The 20,578-nt window shown below is 45.7% G+C and overlaps 1 protein-coding gene across 2 annotated transcripts in view; it reads left to right on the top strand.

Annotated features, from left to right (window-relative positions):
- The first annotated feature begins 312 nt into the window (after positions 1-312).
- DHTKD1 (dehydrogenase E1 and transketolase domain containing 1) overlaps positions 313-20,578 on the top strand; it is a 29,272-nt gene continuing 9,006 nt past the window's right edge. The window contains exons 1-10 of one of the 2 annotated variants that reach the window (XM_058190958.1): positions 313-514; positions 4,130-4,285; positions 6,709-6,920; positions 10,211-10,405; positions 11,798-12,067; positions 13,020-13,191; positions 14,043-14,241; positions 15,889-16,201; positions 17,704-17,788; positions 19,478-19,617. In XM_058190958.1, coding sequence (XP_058046941.1) covers positions 346-514; positions 4,130-4,285; positions 6,709-6,920; positions 10,211-10,405; positions 11,798-12,067; positions 13,020-13,191; positions 14,043-14,241; positions 15,889-16,201; positions 17,704-17,788; positions 19,478-19,617 — 1,911 coding nt within the window. In that variant the 5' untranslated portion in view covers positions 313-345. Of the gene's footprint in view, positions 515-3,587; positions 4,035-4,129; positions 4,286-6,708; positions 6,921-10,210; positions 10,406-11,797; positions 12,068-13,019; positions 13,192-14,042; positions 14,242-15,888; positions 16,202-17,703; positions 17,789-19,477; positions 19,618-20,578 lie in introns of those variants that run through there. The other variant, XM_058190959.1, reaches the window with a different exon arrangement.

Genomic DNA, 20,578 nt, shown 5'->3' with positions numbered 1-20,578 from the left:
GGGAGAAGGGCGGTATACAAATTTAAATAATAAATAAATAATAATAAATAAAAGCAAAAAAATCAATAAATGAGAAAGAGCGATGAGAAAGATTAGATGGCAACATTGTAATGATAGGCAAACGTCGGGTTGCAAACCTGTTGCAAGCTTGCCACGCGGGTTGCCTTTTGCAGGGGTTGCAATTGCTGCGCCCCCCGCCCCACCACCTGCAGCTTGAAGCCCCCCCACCTCTCCCCCCTGTGGGCGTGTCCTCCGGCCCCGCCTCTCCGCCTGCCCCAATCAGGGCCGGGGGCGTTGGCGGGGGAGGCGGGGCGCGGCGGCTGGGCCCGGGACCAGGCGAGCGGGATGGCCGCGGTGTCTGCGCGCTGCTGCTTGGCCGGCTGGAGGCCGCCGCTGCTGGCTCGCTGGCCCCGGGGCCGCGCCGCCTACCACAGCCAGCGCGGCGTCTACGGCTACAAGCCCGGCCGGCCGGCCCAGGAGCCCCCCGAGCGGGCGCAGCCCTGGAGGCCGGCAGGTGGGAGGAGGAGGAGGAGGGGGGGATGGCCAGGAGGAGGGGGCTGGGGGGCTTCGCCTGCAGGCACACGGCGGGGGAGGGGAGGGAGGAGGCCGGCTTGCAGTCACTCCGACGATGGTGATCGGGAGGGAGGGAAGGAAGGAAGGAAGGAGAAGGAAGGAAGGAAGGAAGGAAGGAAGGAAGGAGAAAAGTGGAAGGAAGGAGAGAAGGAAGGAGGGAGGGAGGGAAGGAAGGAAGGACAGAGGGAGGGAGGAAAGAGGGAAGGAGGTGTTGGAAGAAATATCCATCTGGCTAACTTCCTACAGAGGGAAGGAGGGAAGGAAGGAAGGAATGGCGGAAGGAAGGAAGGAAGGACAGAGGGAGGGAGGAAAGAGGGAAGGAGGTGTTGGAAGAAATATCCATCTGGCTAACTTCCTACAGAGGGAAGGAGGGAAGGAAGGAAGGAATGGCGGAAGGAAGGAAGGAAGGACAGAGGGAGGGAGGAAAGAGGGAAGGAGGTGTTGGAAGAAATATTCATCTGGCTAACTTCCTACAGAGGGAAGGAGGGAAGGAAGGAAGGAATGGCGGAAGGAAGGAAGGAAGGACAGAGGGAGGGAGGAGAAGGAAGGAGGAAGGAGGTGTTGGAAGAAATATTCATCTGGCTAACTTCCTACAGAGGGAAGGAGGAAGGAAGGAAGGAATGGGAAGGAAGGAAGGACAGAGGAGGGAGGGAGGAAGGAAGGAAGGAATGACGGAAGGACAGAGGAGGGAGGGAGGAAGGAAGGAGAAAAGTGGAAGGAAGGAGAGAAGGAAGGAAGGAGGGAGGAAGGAAGGAATGACGGAAGGAAGGAAGGACAGAGGGAGGGAGGAAGGAGGAAGGAGGAAGGAATGACGGAAGGACAGAGGGAGGGAGGGAGGGAAGCGAGGGAGGGAGGAAGGAGAAAAGTGGAAGGAAGGAGAGAAGGAAGGAGGGAGGGAAGGAAGGAAGGAAGGAAGGAATGACGGGAAGGAAGGAAGGACAGAGGGAGGGAGGAAGGAAGAAATATCCATCTGGCTAACTTCCTACAGAGGAAGGAGGAAGGAAGGAAGGAAGGAAGGAAGGAAGGACAGAGGGAGGAGGAGGAGGAAGGAAGGAAGGAATGACGGAAGGACAGAGGGAGGGAGGAAGGAAGGAGAAAAGTGGAAGGAAGGAAGGAAGGAGGAGGAAGGAAGGAAGGAAGGAAGGAATGACGGAAGGAAGGAAGGACAGAGGAGGGAGGAAGGAGGAAGGAGGAAGGAATGACGGAAGGACAGAGGGAGGAGGGAGGAAGGAGGGAGGGAGGAAGGAGAAGGAAGGAAGGAGAGAAGGAAGGAGGGAGGAAGGAAGGAGGGAAGGAAGGAATGAGGGGAAGGAAGGAAGGACAGAGGGAGGGAGGAAAGAGGGAAGGAGGTGGAAGAAATATCCATCTGGCTAACTTCCTACAGAGGGAAGGAGGGAAGGAAGGAAGGAATGGCGGAAGGAAGGAAGGAAGGACAGAGGGAGGGAGGGAGGAGGGAAGGAAGGAAGGAATGACGGAAGGACAGAGGGAGGGAGGAAGGAAGGAGAAAAGTGGAAGGAAGGAGAGAAGGAAGGAGGGAGGGAAGGAAGGAAGGAAGGAAGGAATGACGGGAAGGAAGGAAGGACAGAGGGAGGGAGGAAGGAGGGAAGGGAGGAAGGAATGACGGAAGGACAGAGGGAGGGAGGGAGGGAAGGGAGGGAGGGAGGAAGGAGAAAAGTGGAAGGAAGGAGAGAAGGAAGGAGGGAGGGAAGGAAGGAAGGAAGGAAGGAATGACGGGAAGGAAGGAAGGACAGAGGGAGGGAGGAAAGAGGGAAGGAGGTGGAAGAAATATCCATCTGGCTAACTTCCTACAGAGGGAAGGAGGGAAGGAAGGACAGAGGGAGGGAGGAAGGAGGGAAGGAAGGAAGGAATGACGGAAGGACAGAGGGAGGGAGGGAGGAAGGAAGGAAGGAAGCACAGAGGGAGGGAGGGAGGGAAGGAAGGAAGGAAGGAAATAGGAATGATGGAGGGAAGGAAGGAAATAGGATTGATGGAGGGAGGGAAGGGAGGGAGGGAGAAAATAGAAATGACAGGAAGGAAAGGAAGGAAGGAAGGAAGGAAGGAAGGAAGGGAAGGAGTTAGGAAGGAAATGAGGGAGGGAGGATGAGTAGAAGGAAAACAGGAAGAGAAAGGAAACGAGGGAGGGGAGGAGGAGAAAGGAAGGGAAGGTGTAGAAAGAAGAAAGAGGAGGAGAAAGGGAAGGAAGAAAAGAGACAAGGAAGGAAGGGGATGAGTAAGGAAGGAAGGAGGAAGGGAAAGAAGAAGGGGAGGAGAAGGATGGCTTGAATTCCTAGTTGTCTTTCCAGGCGAGATAACTTGAAATCCTTGAAATACCAGATGTGATCATCCTTTGCCCCCCCCCCCCACCTGAAAGCTAGCTTTCTATTCTTATTATAATTACCCAGCCTCTATAAACTTTAACTTCAAAGTCACGCTGATGAAAGTGATCCCATCACCACCATGCTGGCAGATCAGTGATCTTGTGGCTTCCTTCTTGCTGGATCAGCCTTTCTCCTGCAGCCAAGCAGGAGAGAAGCCGGTTCTCTGCCCCTCTTAAAACAAAAATATAGGAGAAAATATGGATTTCCTAAACCTGCCTGAAATTGTTTTGCCTTTGGCCGGGGCAGCCTCCTGGCAGAGTTATCCCACAGTTTCTGCCATGATGAGTGTGGGGGGGGGGAGTTTTTATTTATCTGCTAAATTTTATTACAGGACAGGAATAAATCCAGTTTTCTTCTAAACAAATCTTGTTGCAATTTCCTGCCTCCCCTTCCTGCTCCAGATACCCCCAACTCATAGAAGTGTCCCCCAACTGAGTTATTATTCCAACCCGGAGTGTTAAGAGTCCTAAGAAGCAACAAAATTATGAATATATTTGAGACGTAACATCCTGGTAGTGATTGCTGACATATGGAAATAAATAGTACAGGAGTGGGAATCAAACTTGATCAAAAGTCACTTAACAGTTTATCTTGTTCTAAAATTATTGATTTGTTCATTTTATTTACGAGCGTCAGAAAGCTTTACAAGGCGGTGAGATTGTTTTACTAGCAAGTTTCCGTATTTATGGCTTTGGATCTATAGAACTGCATCTTTCATCTTCTTTTAATGACCCCATAATCCACCCTTGCGGGGTGCAGTTTGGCTAACTGAATGGAGCTGAGTGTTGACTGGCCGGATGCCCTTCTTGTTGCCAGTACGGAGTTTTCTTCGGAACTGCATCTTTCATTGAAATAAATCAAAAACCAGGCCTGGGAAATCCTTGAATCTCACATGCTTGGCACCTGACTGTATTTATGACGGTGTCAGTGTCCCGGGGTCACGTGATCCACTTTTGTGACCTTCTGACGAATAAAGTCAACGGGGAAGCCTGAATTCACTTAACAACCGTATGACTGATTTAACAACTGGGGGAAGAAAAGTCATAACACTCACCAACAGAAATGTTGTGCTCAATTATGGATGTAAGTCGAGGAGTGCGGATCTTTCCTTTACTCTCTTGCTGTACGTTAAGATTTAGAAACACACTGAAATTACACCTCTTCTCTTTAATTTGCAGCGGACCATGGACTAACTCGCTTAGTGATGGCATATCACGAACATGGACACAAAGCTGCCAAAATCAATCCTCTCTTTGCTGGCCAGGCTGTGATGGAGGTGGTGCCTGAAATTCAGGTGTTGACGGAAACCTTGCAAGGCCCTTTCAATACAGCAGGTAACGTCAAATCATTGTTGTGTGGGCTTTTTTAGAGTTGCATCCAACCCATGTCAGCTCAGAAATAGCTTTTACTTGTTGTGGTCCGCCTGCAGCCTGCAGAGCTGGCAACGGAGTCGGACAGCGATGAGGCTGAGGAAGAACATGGGCCAGTCTTGGAGGCTGGGGAAGGCCCGGATGAGGGCTCTGCGTCAGAGGCAGAGATGGGGCCAGGGCCATCTGGGAGTGATGTGCGGACTCTGGAGCCTCCAGAGGCGGTGTCGTGTCCCACTCCTCCGCTGACGGCCGGGTCAGGGAAATCTGATCAGGCTTGCCTCTGCAGCTCTGCCCAAAGTTCTAGCAAAGTCCTCAGAGCAGGCAGGAGACCAGAAAGTGACTTCAGCAAGATAAGTTCGACTTTGCCTGACTCAGAGACTGCCAGAAAGCAGATCCTTTATATAGGCCATGGGGTGTGGCTCCATGACTCAGCACTCATTAAGGCCTGCCCCTCCCTTCCTTCTGTTGCCTCCGCCTATCCAGTCTTCTGATGCGAGGGTCACTCCAATCAGCAGCTGTTGGAAATAAACTTTCCTCAGACTCACATGCTGTGGAGGAGGGGGAGGGGTCTAGCTGCTCCGTTTGCCTGGGCATGAAGCCAGGGCTGGGGCCGGGAGATGCCCCCTCCTCAGCCTGTCTGGGCATGGAGCCAGGGCTGGGGCCGGGAGGACATTCTTCAGCGTTCGGAAGCAGATAAGCAGACCCCGGTTGCGGTGAGAGCGGGCAAGACACAACAGGCGGACAGCAGAGAGGCAGAGGAACAGGAGGAGCCTGTTCCTAATGCACGCATGCAAAGAGCTGCCAGGAGGCAAGAGCAGCTCAAGCAAAGAGGACGACTCGGAAGTAGGGCCAAGAGATGATTGGTCCCTCCCATAAGGCTTAAAAGACCAGCAACGACGTTTGGGCTCTTTGTCGGAAAACAATGTTGATAGCTTCATCTTGTTGCATTTGTTTCTTATTGGTGTCTTCTGAACTTTTGCCAAGAAAAGCATTTGCCTAATTAGACCAAGGTTGGTGCTAAGTCTGAGGAATTGTGTTGGGAGAAATTTGCTTTGATTTAGTTTGGACTATGCTGAGAATGAGTTAATTCTCAGCTGTTCTAATAAAGTTTGTTTGTTTTTACACTGAGTTTCCTACAATCTACTTGGGCACAACATTACTACAGTGATGGAGGATCAATAGAATGGAGAAGTTTAACCTTCACTCTTCATCGATGAAGTTCACCAGCCTAAAGACTGAGAATTAAAAAAAAAAAATTCCAAAAAACCAGTAATGGCAAACTATTCCATATTGTATTATACTATTTTGTTTATATCCCACCTTTTTGGGGGGGGGATGTCTTTTTATAAGCAACTTGGTGGAAAACATACAGTATCCAACACACCTTTCCCTTCCTACTTTCCCTACAACAACATCCCTGTGAGGTGGGTTAGGCTAAGAGAGTGTGACTAATCCAAGAACACCCAGCTGGCTTTCATAGCTAAGACGGGACTAGAACTCACCATCTCCTAGTTTCTAGGTGCCTTAACCACTGGACCAAATTGGCTCTCTTAGGTTGCCGTGAATAGGCCTATAAACGCCACAAGAGTCAAACTCAGCTGAAAGTTTTGCAAGGAGAATATTTGTGCTATTATTTTTTTTTATTTGCATTTATATCCCGCCCTTCTCCGAAGACTCAGGGTGGCTTACACTATGTTAGCAACAGTCTTCATCCTATTTGTATATTTATATACAAAGTCAACTTAATTGCCCCCAACAATCTGGGTCCTCATTTTACCTCCCTTATAAAGGATGGAAGGCTGAGTCAACCTTGGGCCTGGTGGGATTTGAACCTGCAGTAATTGCAAGCAGCTACTGTTAATAACAGACAGGCTTAGTCTGCTAAGCCACCAGAGGCTCTATTGTTGGCACCTTGAGTTGATGAGCTTTTAATGAGCTTTCTTTCTTTCTTTCTTTCTTTCTTTCTTTCTTTCTTTCTTTCTTTCTTTCTTTCCTTCCTTCCTTCCTTCTTTCTTCCCTTTCTTTTTTCCTTCCTCCCTTCCTTCCTTCCTTCCCTCCTTTCCTTTCTTTCTTCCTTCCCTCCCTTTCCTTCTGTCCTTCCTCCCTCTCTTTCTTCCTTCCTTTTTTCCTTCCTTCCCTCCCTCCCTTTCTTTCTTCCTTCTGTTTTTTTCCTTCCTTCCATTTCTTTCTTTTTTCCTTCCTTCCTTTCCTCCATCCCTTCCTTCCTTTCTTCCCTCCTTCCTTCCATTCCTTTCTTTTCCTTCCCTGCCTCCCTCCCTTTCCTTCTTTCCTTCCTTCCTTCCTTTCTTCCCTCTCCTTGCTTCCTTCCTTCCTTCCTTCCTTCCTTCCTTCTTCCTTCCTTCCTTCCTTCCTTCCTTCCACGTCAGGGCTTTTGAACATGGGGAAGGAGGAAGCCTCGCTGGAAGATGTCCTGTCTTACCTGGAGGACATCTTCTGTGGACATATCTCCATAGAGACCAGCCAGCTGTCCAGCATGCAGGAGAAGGAATGGATGACCAAACGGTTTGAGGAACTGAAGCAAGAAGCTTTTACTACCGAAGAGAAAAAGTATCTGTCCAAGATCATGCTAGAATCTCAGGTGCATTGTAAACATGTCTGCACACACGTGCAAGCAAATAATGTTCTTGACAGATACAAGAAGCAAAACCGAGGCTGATTGAGGAAAATAGATGGTTGTGTTTGGTTGACCTACAGGCAGTCCTTGAGTTATAGCCATTTGTTTAATGACCATCCCAAGTTAAAATGGCACTGAAAAAAGTGATTTCCTCACACTTAAGACCACTATGAGCAAAATTTGGGCGCTTGGTAACCAGAACAGAACAGAACAGAACAATAGAGCTGGAAGGACCTTGGAGGTCTTCTAATCTCACCCTCTGCTCTGGCAGGAAACCCTATGTCATTTCAGACAAATGGTTGTTCAGTCTCTTCTTAAAAAACTCCAGTGATGGGGCAACCACAACTTCTGGAGGCAAGACATTTCCCCTGGTTAATTGTCCTCACTGCCAGAAAGTTTCTCCTTAATTCCAGGTTCCTCCTTGATCAGTTTCAGTTCCAACCATGCGTAGGCTAATAGAGGTAGTAATGTGTTTTCTAGGGACTTATTGCATTGATTTGAAGCCTCATTGAAATTAAAAAAAAATCCATTATACAAATTGCACATTTGAGCATAGGAAGTGTGTGTGTATGTATGTATATCTATCGATCAATCGATCAATCTATCTATCTCCTTGTGTCTGTGTCTGTCTGTCTATCTATCTATCTCTGTATCTCTATCTATCTATCTATCTATCTATCTATCTATCTATCTATCTATCTATCTCCTTATGTGTGTGTCTGTCTGTCTGTCTGTCTGTCTGTCTGTTGTTTATCTATCTCTATCTATCTATCTATCTATCTATCTATCTATCTATCTATCTATCTATCTATCTATCTATCTATCTCTATCATATATCTATCTATCTGTCATATATTTTCTGTCTGTCTATCTCTATTTATTTATTTATTTATTTATTTATTTATTTATTAATCGTATTTATATCCCGCCCTTCTCCCGAAGGACTCAGAGCGGCTAACAGCCAATTTAAAAACACAATATCCAACAAAATTTAAAAACAAGATAAAATTAATATAACTTATGGCCGAATTATCTAAAAACTAAACAGTAACAATCTAAAACCCCATTAAAACAGCATTTTTAGGCTAGCCCTGCTCGATGGAATAAGAAAGTCTTCAGCTCGCGGCGGAAGGTCCGGAGGTGGGGGAGTTGGCGAAGCCCCGGAGGCAACTCATTCCAGAGGGCAGGAGCCCCCACAGAGAAGGCCCTCCCCCTGGGGACCGCCAGTCGACATTGTCTAACCGATGGTACCCCGAGGAGGCCTCTCTATCTCTATCTCTATCGATCATCTATATATCTATATCTCGTGTGTGTGTCATCTATTTATCTATCTGTCTATTTTTATCTATCTATCTATCTATCTATCTATCTATCTATCTATCTATCTATCATATGTCTATCTATCTGTATCATCTATCTATCTATCCATCCGTATCTACCTACCTACCTACCTACCTACCTACCTACCTCCTGGTGTTTGTAGAACAAAGTCAGTGTAGTCCGTGCTCAACCTTATTACAGAAAAACAGAAGATAAGCCCAAAAAGTTTGTTTGAGGTTCCAATTAGCCCACTGTGTACTTATACTGGCCCCATGGGTGGCCACGTGAACAGTGTACAAAGTCCAATGAATAAATACCTGAGGACGTTGGTTTGAAAAACGCCCGATTTCCACAGAGCATGTTAAGGTTGGCTGTCTTATTGATAGGATTAGAACTCAGAATAACATTTTTGTCACTTTGAATGTGCACTAAATTGCCGTACATTAAAATGAAATTTATCTGCATGCAACTCTCAAAAGGGTCATCCCCTCCAATATGCACTCCATAAACATGATAAGCAAATAAATAAATAAATTATGCACATGCCCACATATATTATAGGACCCAGAGAAACCACACAGTCTAGTTCGGATGTACATGGCGAGAAAAACGAATCTTGTGAGTTTAACAGACGGACGGATGGCTCAGGGAAGAAATATTATTTGTTACCTGTAACCGGGCTAGTATAAATGTCAGACATCCTGCAAATGTATAGGATTAAATTTAAAGAGGGAGGAAGAGTCCAAAATTCTCCTAGACTTTATTCTTTATTCCAGGGCTCTCCAACCTTGGCAACTTTAAGACCTGTGGACTTCAACTTCCAGAATTCCTTAGCCAGCTTTGCTTTAAGACTTGTGGACTTCAACTCCCAGAATTCCTCAGCCAGCTTTGCTAAAATAAAAAATAAAAGCTGACTAAGGAATTCTGGGAGTTGAAGTCCACAAGTCTTAAAGCAAAGCTGGCTGAGGAATTCTGGGAGTTGAAGTCCACAAGTCTTAAAGCAAAGCTGGCTGAGGAATTCTGGGAGTTGAAGTCCACAAGTCTTAAAGCAAAGCTTGCTAAGGAATTCTGGGAACTGAAGTCCACAAGTCTTAAAGCAAAGCTGACTAAGGAATTCTGGGAATTGAAGTCTACAAGTCTTAAAGCAAAGCTGGCTGAGGAATTCTGGGAGTTGAAGTCCACAAGTCTTAAGTTGCCAACGTTGGAGACCCCTGCTTATTCTATTTATCCTATTTTAATTTTTTTATAGTATATTCTAACTGACAGTTGATAAGCTGTACATATTCATATTTAGCCGTGAACACAGTCGACGTATGATCACAACTGGGCCCAAAAGTGAGGCAGTTGTTAAGTGAATGATTGCAGTGGTTAACTTAGTACTTGGTTGTTAAGTGAATCTGGCCAGTCATTGCTTGTCAGAAGTGTCTGAATTTGGATCACGTCCAAATGGGGATGCTGCAACGGTCATAAGTGTGAAAAAGTGGTCATAAGTCACTTTTTTCAGTGCCGTCGTAACTTTGAATGGTCACTAAACAAAACTGTTGTAAGTTGAGGACTACATTTATTCATTTTTAGCAGTGAGCACAGTTGGTCGAGTTACGATTACAATCGAGCCCAAAATGTATGTTGTTAAGGGAAATGCTTGTTAAGTGGGTTTTTCCCCGTTTTACGACCTTTCTTGCCTCCGTTGTTAAGTGAATGGCTGCAGTTGTTAAGTTAGTGACTCGGTTGTTAAGCAAATCTGTCCTTCCCCACTGACTTTGCCGGTCAAAAGGGGATCCCATCACACGGTCGTAACTCACTTTTTTCAGTGCCGTCGTAACTTTGAACGGTCACTAAACAAACAGTTGTAAGTCGAGGACTACCTGTGTTAGACGCTAGGGTGAGCAATAAAGCGAGTTGAATCCCTAACTCCCAGGTTTTACGTGTCATAGGAGTTTGATCGCTTCCTAGCCACCAAGTTTGCCACGGTGAAGCGCTACGGGGGCGAAGGTGCGGAGAGCATGATGGGCTTCTTCCATGAATTGCTCAAGATGTCCTCGTATAGCGGCGTGACGGACATCGTCCTCGGGATGCCTCACCGGGGAAGACTGAACCTTCTCACAGGGCTCCTTCACTTTCCCCCTGAGGTAAGGAAAGGGAGGGGTTCTCAAACAGGAATAGAAATAGAAATAGAAATAGAAGGGAAGGGAAAGGAAGGGAAGATGAACAATGAATAATGAATAACAAATAGGATAGGATAGGATAGAATAGAGTAGAATAGAGTAGAATATGAATTATGAATAGAATAGAATAAAATTTAGAATAGAATAAGAATAGAATAGAAATAGAATAGAATTAAAATAGAATAGAATAGAATAAGAATAGAAATAGAATAGAACAGAATAGAATAGAATATGAATTATGAATAGAATAGAATAGAATGCAGAATAGAATAAGAATAGAATAGAATAAAATAAGAATAGAAATAGAACAGAACAGAACAGAATAGAATAGAAAATGAATTATGAATAGAATAGAATAAAATTTAGAATAGAATAAGAATAGAATAGAAATAGAATAGAATAGAATTAAAATAGAATAGAATAGAATAAGAATAGAAATAGAACAGAACAGAACAGAATAGAATAGAATAGAATAGAATAGAATATGAATTATGAATAGAATAGAATAGAATGCAGAATAGAATAAGAATAGAATAGAAATAGGATAGAATTAGAATAGGATAGAATTAGAATAGAAATAGAATAGAAATAGAATAGAAATAGAATAGAAATAGAATAGAAATAGAATAGAATTTATTTATTTATTTATTTGCATTTATATCCCGTCCTTCTCCGAAGACTCAGGGCGGCTTACACTATTATTACACAATATTTCTTTTTAACTTCTTTTTAATGTTTATATATTGAATTTTTACTTGGCTGTACACCGCCCTGAGTCCTTCGGGAGAAGGGCGGTATAAAAATCGAAATAAATAAAATAAATAAATAAATAATAAATAATGTCAAGCAATAGTCTTCATCCTATTTGTGTATTTATATACAAAGTCAAATGTGCCCACACCCATAATTCAATGCGTCCTGCCCTCCCGCACATGCGTGCGCCACACATACACATACACACACCGTGTTCTCCCCACTTTTGGCACGTGATGGCACGGTGGGCCCGGTAGGCCTGTTTTTCACCCGTCCCAGGCTCCAGAGGCTTTCTTGGAACCTGGGGAGGGCAAAAACGGCCTTCCCCACCCCACCGGAGGCCCTCCGGAGGCCAGAAACGGCCCATTTCCCGACTTCCGGTGGGCCCAGAAGGCCCGAAAATCAGGTGGCCGGCGCCCGCATGCACACTGGAGTTGAGCTAGGGCAACACTTGCTTGCCCACAGATATGGCTCTGCGTTCGCCATCATGGCCCTAGGGAAGAAAGCCGTTCCAGAAACTGGTCGTCCTGCTAGAAATTTTTCATTATTCAAAACCGCAGAGGTGGTTCACATGCCATTCTCTTCTTGCTTTCCTGCCGAAAGCTGATGTTTCGTAAAATGCAAGGCTTGAGCGAATTCCCGGAGAACTCGGCTGCCATCGGAGACGTCCTCTCCCACCTCACGGCCTCGGTGGAGCTGGATTTCGGGTCTCACCGCCCGATTCACGTCGTCTTGTTGCCGAATCCTTCCCACCTGGAAGCCATCAACCCCGTGGCAGTCGGCAAAACGAGAGGGAGACAGCAAACTTTGTTGGATGGGGATTATTCCTTAGCCAGTTCGGCTCGGCCGGGAGATAAAGTCATTTGTCTACAGGTATTTGGAGACCCAGCCAAAAATAAAAATAAAAAATGGGAACAAGGAATGGGAAGAAAGATGGGAAGGATAGATGGGAGATAATAATCATTTAAAGTTTCAACCGTGCCCTAATGGCGTAAGAGACTGTAGACATTGCAAAAACTAGACTCTGCGTGGTCTTGTTTTTTTCCCCAGGTGAGACACAAAAGAAGAGGAATTAAACAAATGATGTTGCTTAGCTGATGATTAAAATGATAACAGAGGCACAATTTTTGCTCTGGGCTTCTCCATATATGTTATTCCCATAGCAAGGAAGATAAAGCAGGAACAGTTAAATTGATTACTTTATTTAAAGAGGAAAATACATTCTTATTTGGATATCACTTCTGGAATTTGTGCTTGTGAAGGAAAAAAAAAACGAAACTTGGTTTTGTTGATGAGAAAGATTTGGTGTTATAGAAATGGCTAGTTACTCTTGTTGCCAGCAGTTTAGACATTAATGGCTGTGTGTTGCGTTATTTTGCGGGACAGCACATTTACATTGTTATACAAGCTGTATACACATTACTTTACATTGTAGCCAAGTGTCATTTCTTCCGTGTTGTCATGTAAAGATATACTTAACTATTTACAAAATGTGAGGGGGTGTACTCACTTCTGGGACATACTGTATATTTTAATGTGTAAAAGCAAAAAGTTGAGGCTGGAGCGTGTTTATCTTGTACTGTGCTAGGAAGAGTTGGAAGTAAATGTCCCCCTTTTGTTTCTTTTTCTCTTCCCCTTTGTATTTCATACACCCCATTTTCCCATCTCCTTTCCTGCCCTTAATTTCTTCTTTTCTTTTTGGTATTTTATATTTTATTTAATAAAATAAAAATGATATTTTTAAAAAAAAGAAAGGAAAGAGTGGAAGAAGGCTGGGTCCGATCAAGTTTTTGTGACCTACGCCATTTTTATCTTTGGGATACAGGTTCACGGAGATGCGTCATTCTCCGGCCAAGGGATTGTTCCGGAAACATTTACCCTTTCTAACCTGCCCCATTTTAGAATCGGAGGAAGCATTCACCTCATCGTAAATAACCAACTGGGCTACACCACCCCGGCGGAGCGAGGAAGGTCCTCTCTATACTGTAGCGATATCGGTAGGTTTCGTGGGGCTCCGAAAAGAATTGCTTAAGAAATTTAGAAATCTGGAATTGGATTCTGACGCTGAACAAGTAAAAATCCCATGTGGTTCATCGCAGGTAGAATCTAAAGAGGACAATTGATTCCTACGTCTTGCAATGAGCAAGATGTGAGTCTCGCAAGTGAGGGGATGGGACTTGTGATGGTCAGGTATGGGTTGCGTCAAGTGAGGGTCCTATGATGGGTCAGTTGTGGGTCACAAGTGAAGGTCTTGTGATGGAGAGGTCACATCAAGTGAGGCACATTAGGTGAGGGTCTTGCGATGGTCAGGTATGGGTTGTGTCAAGCGAGTCTTTTGATGGGGAGGTTACATCAGGTGAGACGCACATCAGGTGAGGTCTTGTGATGGTCAGGTGTGGGTCACATTGAGTGAGGGTCTTGTGATGGGTCAGGTGGGGTCACCAGTGAGAGTCTTGTGATGGGGAGGTCACCTCAGGTGAGAGTCACATTAAGTGAGGGTCTTGTGATGGGTTAGTTGTGGGTCACAAGTGAAGGTTGTGTTGCTCTAGTCGAACTGGCGCTGTTTGGTGTCGGTGTGGGTAGAAATTAGGGATCTGGGATTGTGGCGTTTCGACAGCCAGCTGGTGTTTGAGGTTCCTGGTTTTCAATTGACGTGATGTTTGTCCCATGCAGAATCATTATGGTTACAGGTGATTGTGTAGTTTTGTTCCTGAATTGGAAGGAGGAAATTTCCCTAAGACATGAGAGTTCTAGCTGACCAGACATTCCCGGAGAATTCATGGAGTCCTCTTTGGTACGCCTTCACCTTCTTCTCTTTCCCTCTCTCTCTCTCTCTTCGCCATGTTAGGTAAGATAGTGGACTGTGCTATTATCCACGTGAATGGAGATGATCCAGAAGAAGTTGTGAGAGCTGCCCGACTGGCGGTCGAGTACCAGCGACTCTTCCGGAAGGATGTGATTGTGGATCTGCTCTGCTACCGGCAGTGGGGTCACAATGAACTCGATGAGCCCTCTTTCACCAACCCCACAATGTATAAAATAATCAGGTAATGCTTAATTCCAACCGGAAGAGCTTGCTCTGACCTAGGCTTCCTTAAGTAGCAAGAAGCAGAGTCTTAGTCCACCTGTTGTGCCTCGTCCTCCCTCCTCTCCTCAGCCGGGCCCCTCCCATCTCCACCCGGGCCTGTTATCAGACTCCGAGTCTGATAATGAAGATGAACGGCCTGTCATGCCTCCAGCCCCGGCCCTGGCCCCATGCCTGGAGAGGATGTCAGGATTGAACAGACAAGCCCGATAAACGTCACTCCTACAGTGTGTGAGCAGGAAGCCAGCTATGTTCTGGAATTACTGACAGCAGATCCAGCTGAAGAGAATTCAAAGTGGGAGGATCCTCGCTTCCGGAGATCTGAGAGGCGATGCCAGCAGAAGGAAGGGAGGGGCAGGCCTGGATAAATGCTGAGTCATGGAGCCACACCCCACAGCCTATATAAAAGACCTGCTTTTGGCATTCCAACCTTGAGTCAAGCAAAGTCTCATCTAGTTTGCTGATATCGGACTCTATCGCTGAAGTCACAACTTGGACTCCTGCCTGCCCTGATAAACCTCGAAGGAATTTGGCAAGCTGCAGAGGCTTCATTGCCACGTTTGATACGGACTTCCTTGACTCGGTCGTCGGATGGGGAGGGGGACACGACACCCCCTTTTTATTTACACGACTGTGAATTACATTCATTCACAGTCAGCACGGCTTTGCAAACAGTCTTTCAGAGGCATATTTATCAACACAAACCTTATTTCGCTGGGAAAGCTGCCAGATAACTAGTTTCCAACCGCAGACAAGGCAAAACTTGGCACAGAGTGTTTTAAAGTCACGAACAGAACTTTCCACTTTGGCAACGACAGACTGAATAAATTGTTTCCTGCAAAAGCCCCCTCCCTGTTCGCTCCTCTTTTGTTCCCTATGGGAGGGTCCAATCACCTCCAAGGTGTGGCCTTACTCCTGAGTCGACCCTGCTTTCTTAGGTGTTCTTGTCTTCTGGCAGCTCTGGGCATGTGCACACTGGGAACAGGCTCCAGCTGTTCCTCTGCCTTGCTGTTGTCTAGCTCCCTCTCTGCCTCTGATGCCCTAGCGTTCCCCAGCCCCCAGGGCTGGCCCATGTTCCACCCCAACCTCCTCACTGTCGGACTCAGCTGCCAGCTCTGCAGACAAAGCTGTTGACCATGGGAGCACCTCCCGGAAGGGGTGGTAGCTTCATCCTCACCAGGTGTCTTTGAGAAGAAGACAGAGGTCCATCCCTTGGGGATGCCTGAATTTAAATTGTTTTTCCACACTTGCAGTGTTACAGCGCCATAAAAAGGGATTTTTTAAAAAATTGTTTCTATGTGTGGACTTCGATTCCCAGAATTCCCTAGCCAGCCTTCCCAGAAGTCCACACATCTTAAAACTGGCTGAGATTGAGATACGTGATGCTAGGGAATTCTGGGAATTGAAATCCATATATCTTAAAATGGCTAAGATTGAGAAATGATGGTGGGGAATTCTGGGAATTGAAATCCATATATCTTAAAATAGCTAAGATTGAGAAATGATGGTGGGGAATTCTGAGAATTGAAATCCATATATCTTAAAACAGCTGAGGTTTAGAAAATAAAAACTCATTTCTTGCATTTTTGTGTCTCGTTTTGTCGGATAGATCCCGGAAAAGCATCCCGGATACTTATGCGGAGGGCCTAGTGGCCGAGGGACTTACAACCGAGCAGGAAATATCGGAGATCAAAACTTCCTATTACTCCAAACTTAATGAACACCTTTCCACTATGGCGATGTACGCGCCTCCGTGCCCCAACCTCCAGGCCCACTGGACCGGCCTGGTGGAGCCCACGCCGAGGGTCACAACATGGGATACCGGCGTTCCGCTGCCACTCCTCCAGTACGTTGGGGTCAAGTCGGTGGAAGTGCCTGAAGAATTACAACTGCACAACCACATCCTGAAGACGCACGCTCAGGTTCGACATCCTCAATTTCAACTGTAGACATGCAGAAGAAGGTCCAGGCAGCCTTTAACGACCGCAGTGGAGCCCAAAGGTTCTGTTGCTAAGTGAGACATTGGTCGAGAGAGTTTTTGCCTCGTTTTACGACCTTTTTGCTGGTTTTTTTTTTGTCTTTCCAGTTACTGGCCTTTTGAGATAGCACCTTTGGGATTGTTGTTCTATGATGTTTGGGGAAATAAATACGTGTTTGGTTTTAAGGGCTGCCAATGTGTGCCCTAAAACAGAGGTCTCCAACCTTGGCAACTTCCAGCCTGGCGGACTTCAACTCCCAGAATCCCCCAGCCAGCAAAGCTGGAGTCCGCCAGACTGAAAGTTGCCAAGGTTGGAGACCTCTGCCCTGAAGGACATTTTGGCCTTTTGAGTTTGGAGTGTTGCACAGTCCGAAACTTTATGGCTTTAAAGACATTATGTGAGCCATTGTGTTTATGATAAAAATATCATTAAATAAGGTTAGCTTTTTTAAACTAACAGTAGGAATGGAAGGAACAAACTGTCCCCTTCAATGCTTCCTATTTCATCTGTCCTTATCTTAAAAGGAAACTTAAGTTTAAAAACAGGCAGGTTTTTTTTCCAAGGCCAATGTCAAAAATAATGGATTTTTATTAAAATTGACCTGCTTTGAAAGCATTTAGGATCGCATTCAAGCCAGGAAGCCCCATTCAAGTGGATGAGGCTTACTTCATTTTGCAAATGGCAGAGATTATATACAGGTTACGGTGCGCATGGAATACACAATGAAGTTATGGTGTGTGTGTGCTGTCGCTTGTTTCCCCACCACACGCAGTCGTAGGCTATTGTTTAGTTTTTCTGTAAAAATTAAGCAAGAAACCCTTAGTCCTTTCGGAAGTTGAAGTAACAAAATAATGATTTGCGTTTATTTCTGTTCTTTTCCTGGTCCTGTTCCTGTCTTGTTCTGTTCTGTTCCTGTTCTGTCCCTGTTCCTGATTTGTTTTGCTTTCTGTTATGTTCCTGTTATGTTATGTTCTGCTCCTGCTCCTGTTTTGTTTTGTTCTGTTCTGTTCTGTTTCCGGTTCTGGTTCTGTCCTATTCCTGTCTTGTCTTGTTTTGTCTTGTCTTGTCTTGTCTTGTCTTCCTGCTCCTGTTTTGTTCCTGTTCTGTTCTGTCACTGTTCCTGATTTGTTTTGTATTCTGTTATGTTCCTGTTATGTTATGTTATGTTATGTTATGTTATGTTCCTGTTCCTGCTCCTGCTCCTGTTTTGTTTTGTTTTCTTCTGTTCTGTTCTGTTCTGTTTCGGGTTCCGGTTCTGTCCTATTCCTGTTTTGTTTTGTTTTGTTTTGTTTTGTTTTATTTCTTTCCTTTTTTTTCTTTTCCTTTCCTTTCCTTTCCTTTCCTTTCCTTTCCTTTCCTTTCCTTTCCTTTCCTTTCCTTTCCTTTCCTTTTCTTCCTGCTCCTGTTCTGTTCCTGTTCTGTTCTGTTCTGTGTTGGGGGTGCAGTCAAGAGTGCTGAAGATGGAGGAAGGAGTGAAATTAGACTGGGCCACCACTGAAGCATTGGCTTTTGGTTCCCTACTGTGTCAAGGTACGTCTTTAAAACATATATAAGCTTCATCCGCTGTTAAGCCAGGAAAGTAAAACATAAATGGAAAAACGTATACGAAAAAGAGCTTGGCAAAAATTGTTTGCAGAAGATCCAGTTTCCTTGTGAAAAAGCACCTTTGGGCAGTGGTAAAATCCAATTTTTTTTACTACCGGTTCTGTAGGCGTGGCTTGGTGGGTGTGGCATGGCTTGGTGGGTGTGGCAGGGGAAGGATACTGCAAAATCCCCATTCCCACCTCACTCCTGGGGGAGGAAGGATACTGCAAAATCCCCATTCCCACCCCACTCCTGGGGGAAGGATACGGCAAAATCCCCATTCCCACCCCACTCCTGGGGGAAGGATATTACAAAATCCCCATTCCCACCCCACTTCTGGGGGAAGGATACCTCAAAATCTCCATTCCCTCCCCACTCCTGGGGGAAGGATATTGCAAAGTCCCCATTCCTTTCCCACTCCTGGGGGAAGGATATTGCAAAATCCCCATTCCCTCCCCACTGTGGGGCTAGCCAGAGGTGGTATTTGCCGGTTCTCTGAACTACTCAAAATTTCCGCTCCCGGTTCTCCGGAACCTGTCCGAACCTGCTGGATTTCACCCCTGCCTTTGTGGGTCTCCTGATGGATTGAACTTCTCAGGTTGTAAAACCGACAGTAGGATATTTGTCCTTTCACGCTTGCAATATTCTGTTAATGTAGCTTTACAATAAAGCAGAATTGGCTCATCTGGAGATATTTCCTGTCTAGTCAGCCTGAGAAGGTTGACCACAAATAGTCATTAAACAAGGACCCGTCTGTGTTCACTTGGCATTAAGCCCATACCTCCCCTCTAAATAGGCAAAAAGAGATATTTAGAATCACCCAGTGTTAGAAGAACTAGACCAAACACTTATTTTAGCAAGAAGGAGAAGACAAAACATACATACATACCGGGTGGGGGTGGCCAACTCGACATCACTCACATCGAGGGGCTCCTCACCGGCCCCTCCCCTCCCGGCCACTCCTTGTCGTGAATGGCAGGAAAATGGGGAGGGGGACTATTCCTGCCTACCGTCCTTCCCTCAGTCTGGGCTGAGATTGAGGAATGGATGACAGGCAGGAAAATCCCCTTCCCCATTTTCCTGCCTTTCACGAAAAGGGCTTCATTCCAGCTGCTCACCCCCCCCCGTCCCCCTCCCTCCTGGGGACTTCCTTAAAAGGGACAGGCTGAAGCAGCTCCATTGTGAATGGAGGGAGAAAAGTTAGCATCCTCTCTGCTGCATTTAAGATTGAATTCTGTGGCAGAGAGGATGCTAACTTTTCTCCCTCCATTCACAACGGAGCTGCTGATCCCTTTAGGGGTCCCCCCCAGTCCCCCTCCCTCCTGTGGACTACCTCAAAGGGACAGGCTGCAGCAGCTCCGTTCTTAATAGAGGGAGAAAAGTTAGCATTCTCTTTGCTGCATTTAAGATTGAATTCTGTGGAATATCGAGCAGCCAGAAGAGGTGAGCGGTGACCGGCTGGGCATGGGTGGGGCCAAGGAGGGGTAATTACTACCGGTTCGGCAAACTGATGCCCATAATCCCTAGCGGTTCGCCCGAACCGGTCCGAACCAGTAGGATTTCACCCCTGGTCTTCCTGCTTTTGAATCTTTCACATTGTTATCAATCCTCACCATAGATTTGCTTTCTACCAAGGTTTTAACATTCGCCTGAGCGGGCAAGATGTGGGTCGAGGGACGTTCAGCCAGAGACATGCCATGTTGGTTTGTCAAGAGACGGGGGAAACCTACATCCCTTTGAACCACATGTCTGCAGATCAGAACGGCTTCCTTGAGGTGAGAAAGGGAAGTTGGATACCCTGCCTCACGTGGACGTCACACTGGGGAACAAAGCTCTACCTGGCTCAAATCGGATTTATTTCCAGGTTGTCACACGTTAGCTTGGTCTCTTGAGAACACTCGAGAATATTGTGTTGTAATTTGCTTTTCACACTGCTCATCAGACTTGCATTCCACAAAGTTTAAGATGATACACAGAGAGAGAGAGAGAGAGAGTGCGAGAAGAGAGAGGGAAAGAGAAAGAGAGAGAAAAAAGAGAGAGAGAGACTGGGAAGAGAGAGAGAGAAGAAGAGAAAGGGAGAGAGAGAAGAGAAAAAGAAAGGGAAAGAGAGAAGAAGAGAAAGAAGAGAAAAAGAGAGAAAGGGAGAGAGAGAAAAGAAGAGAAGAAGAGAGAGAAAGGGAAAGAGAGAAGAAGAGAAAGAAAAACAGGAAGAGAGAAGAAGAGAAGAAAGAGGAAAAGAGAGAGAAGAGAAAGGGAGAGGAGGAGGAGTCGGAGGAGTCGAGAGATTCATACTCCATCCTTGTTATCTATAAGAATTACATTCTTGAAATTCCACGTGAAAAGCAGAGTTATAACAACAAGGGAAGACTCCTTAACACAACCAACACTGTGAGATGAAGGATGTGGTTTCCTCTGATGTGGCTCGGGTCAATGCAATGTGCTAAAGGCGCACAGGTTTTGTTTTGTTTTTTCTTACTGTGCGCGGCTCCATATTTAGCCCCATCAGGACTGCCTTGGACACAAAATGGGCTTCGCTTTCGTAGAAGTGTATAATAAGCAAATCTGCAGAAAGAAAATACAGAAAGAGATACATACTTACACATATGTAAGAGGCACACAGAGACACGGACATTAGATTTTTAAATCTATGAAAGTGTCAAGTTGTAGATAGGGATAACAATTTCTATGTCATAAAAATTGAGAATGAAATTTTATGCTTGTAGGTTTTAAGTCTCA

The sequence above is a fragment of the Ahaetulla prasina genome, chromosome 7 (genome assembly GCF_028640845.1).
Source record: "Ahaetulla prasina isolate Xishuangbanna chromosome 7, ASM2864084v1, whole genome shotgun sequence".
Classification (NCBI taxonomy): Eukaryota; Metazoa; Chordata; class Lepidosauria; order Squamata; family Colubridae; genus Ahaetulla; species Ahaetulla prasina.
Note: the sequence above shows the minus strand (reverse complement) of the source record. Positions and strands in the feature narration are given on the sequence as shown.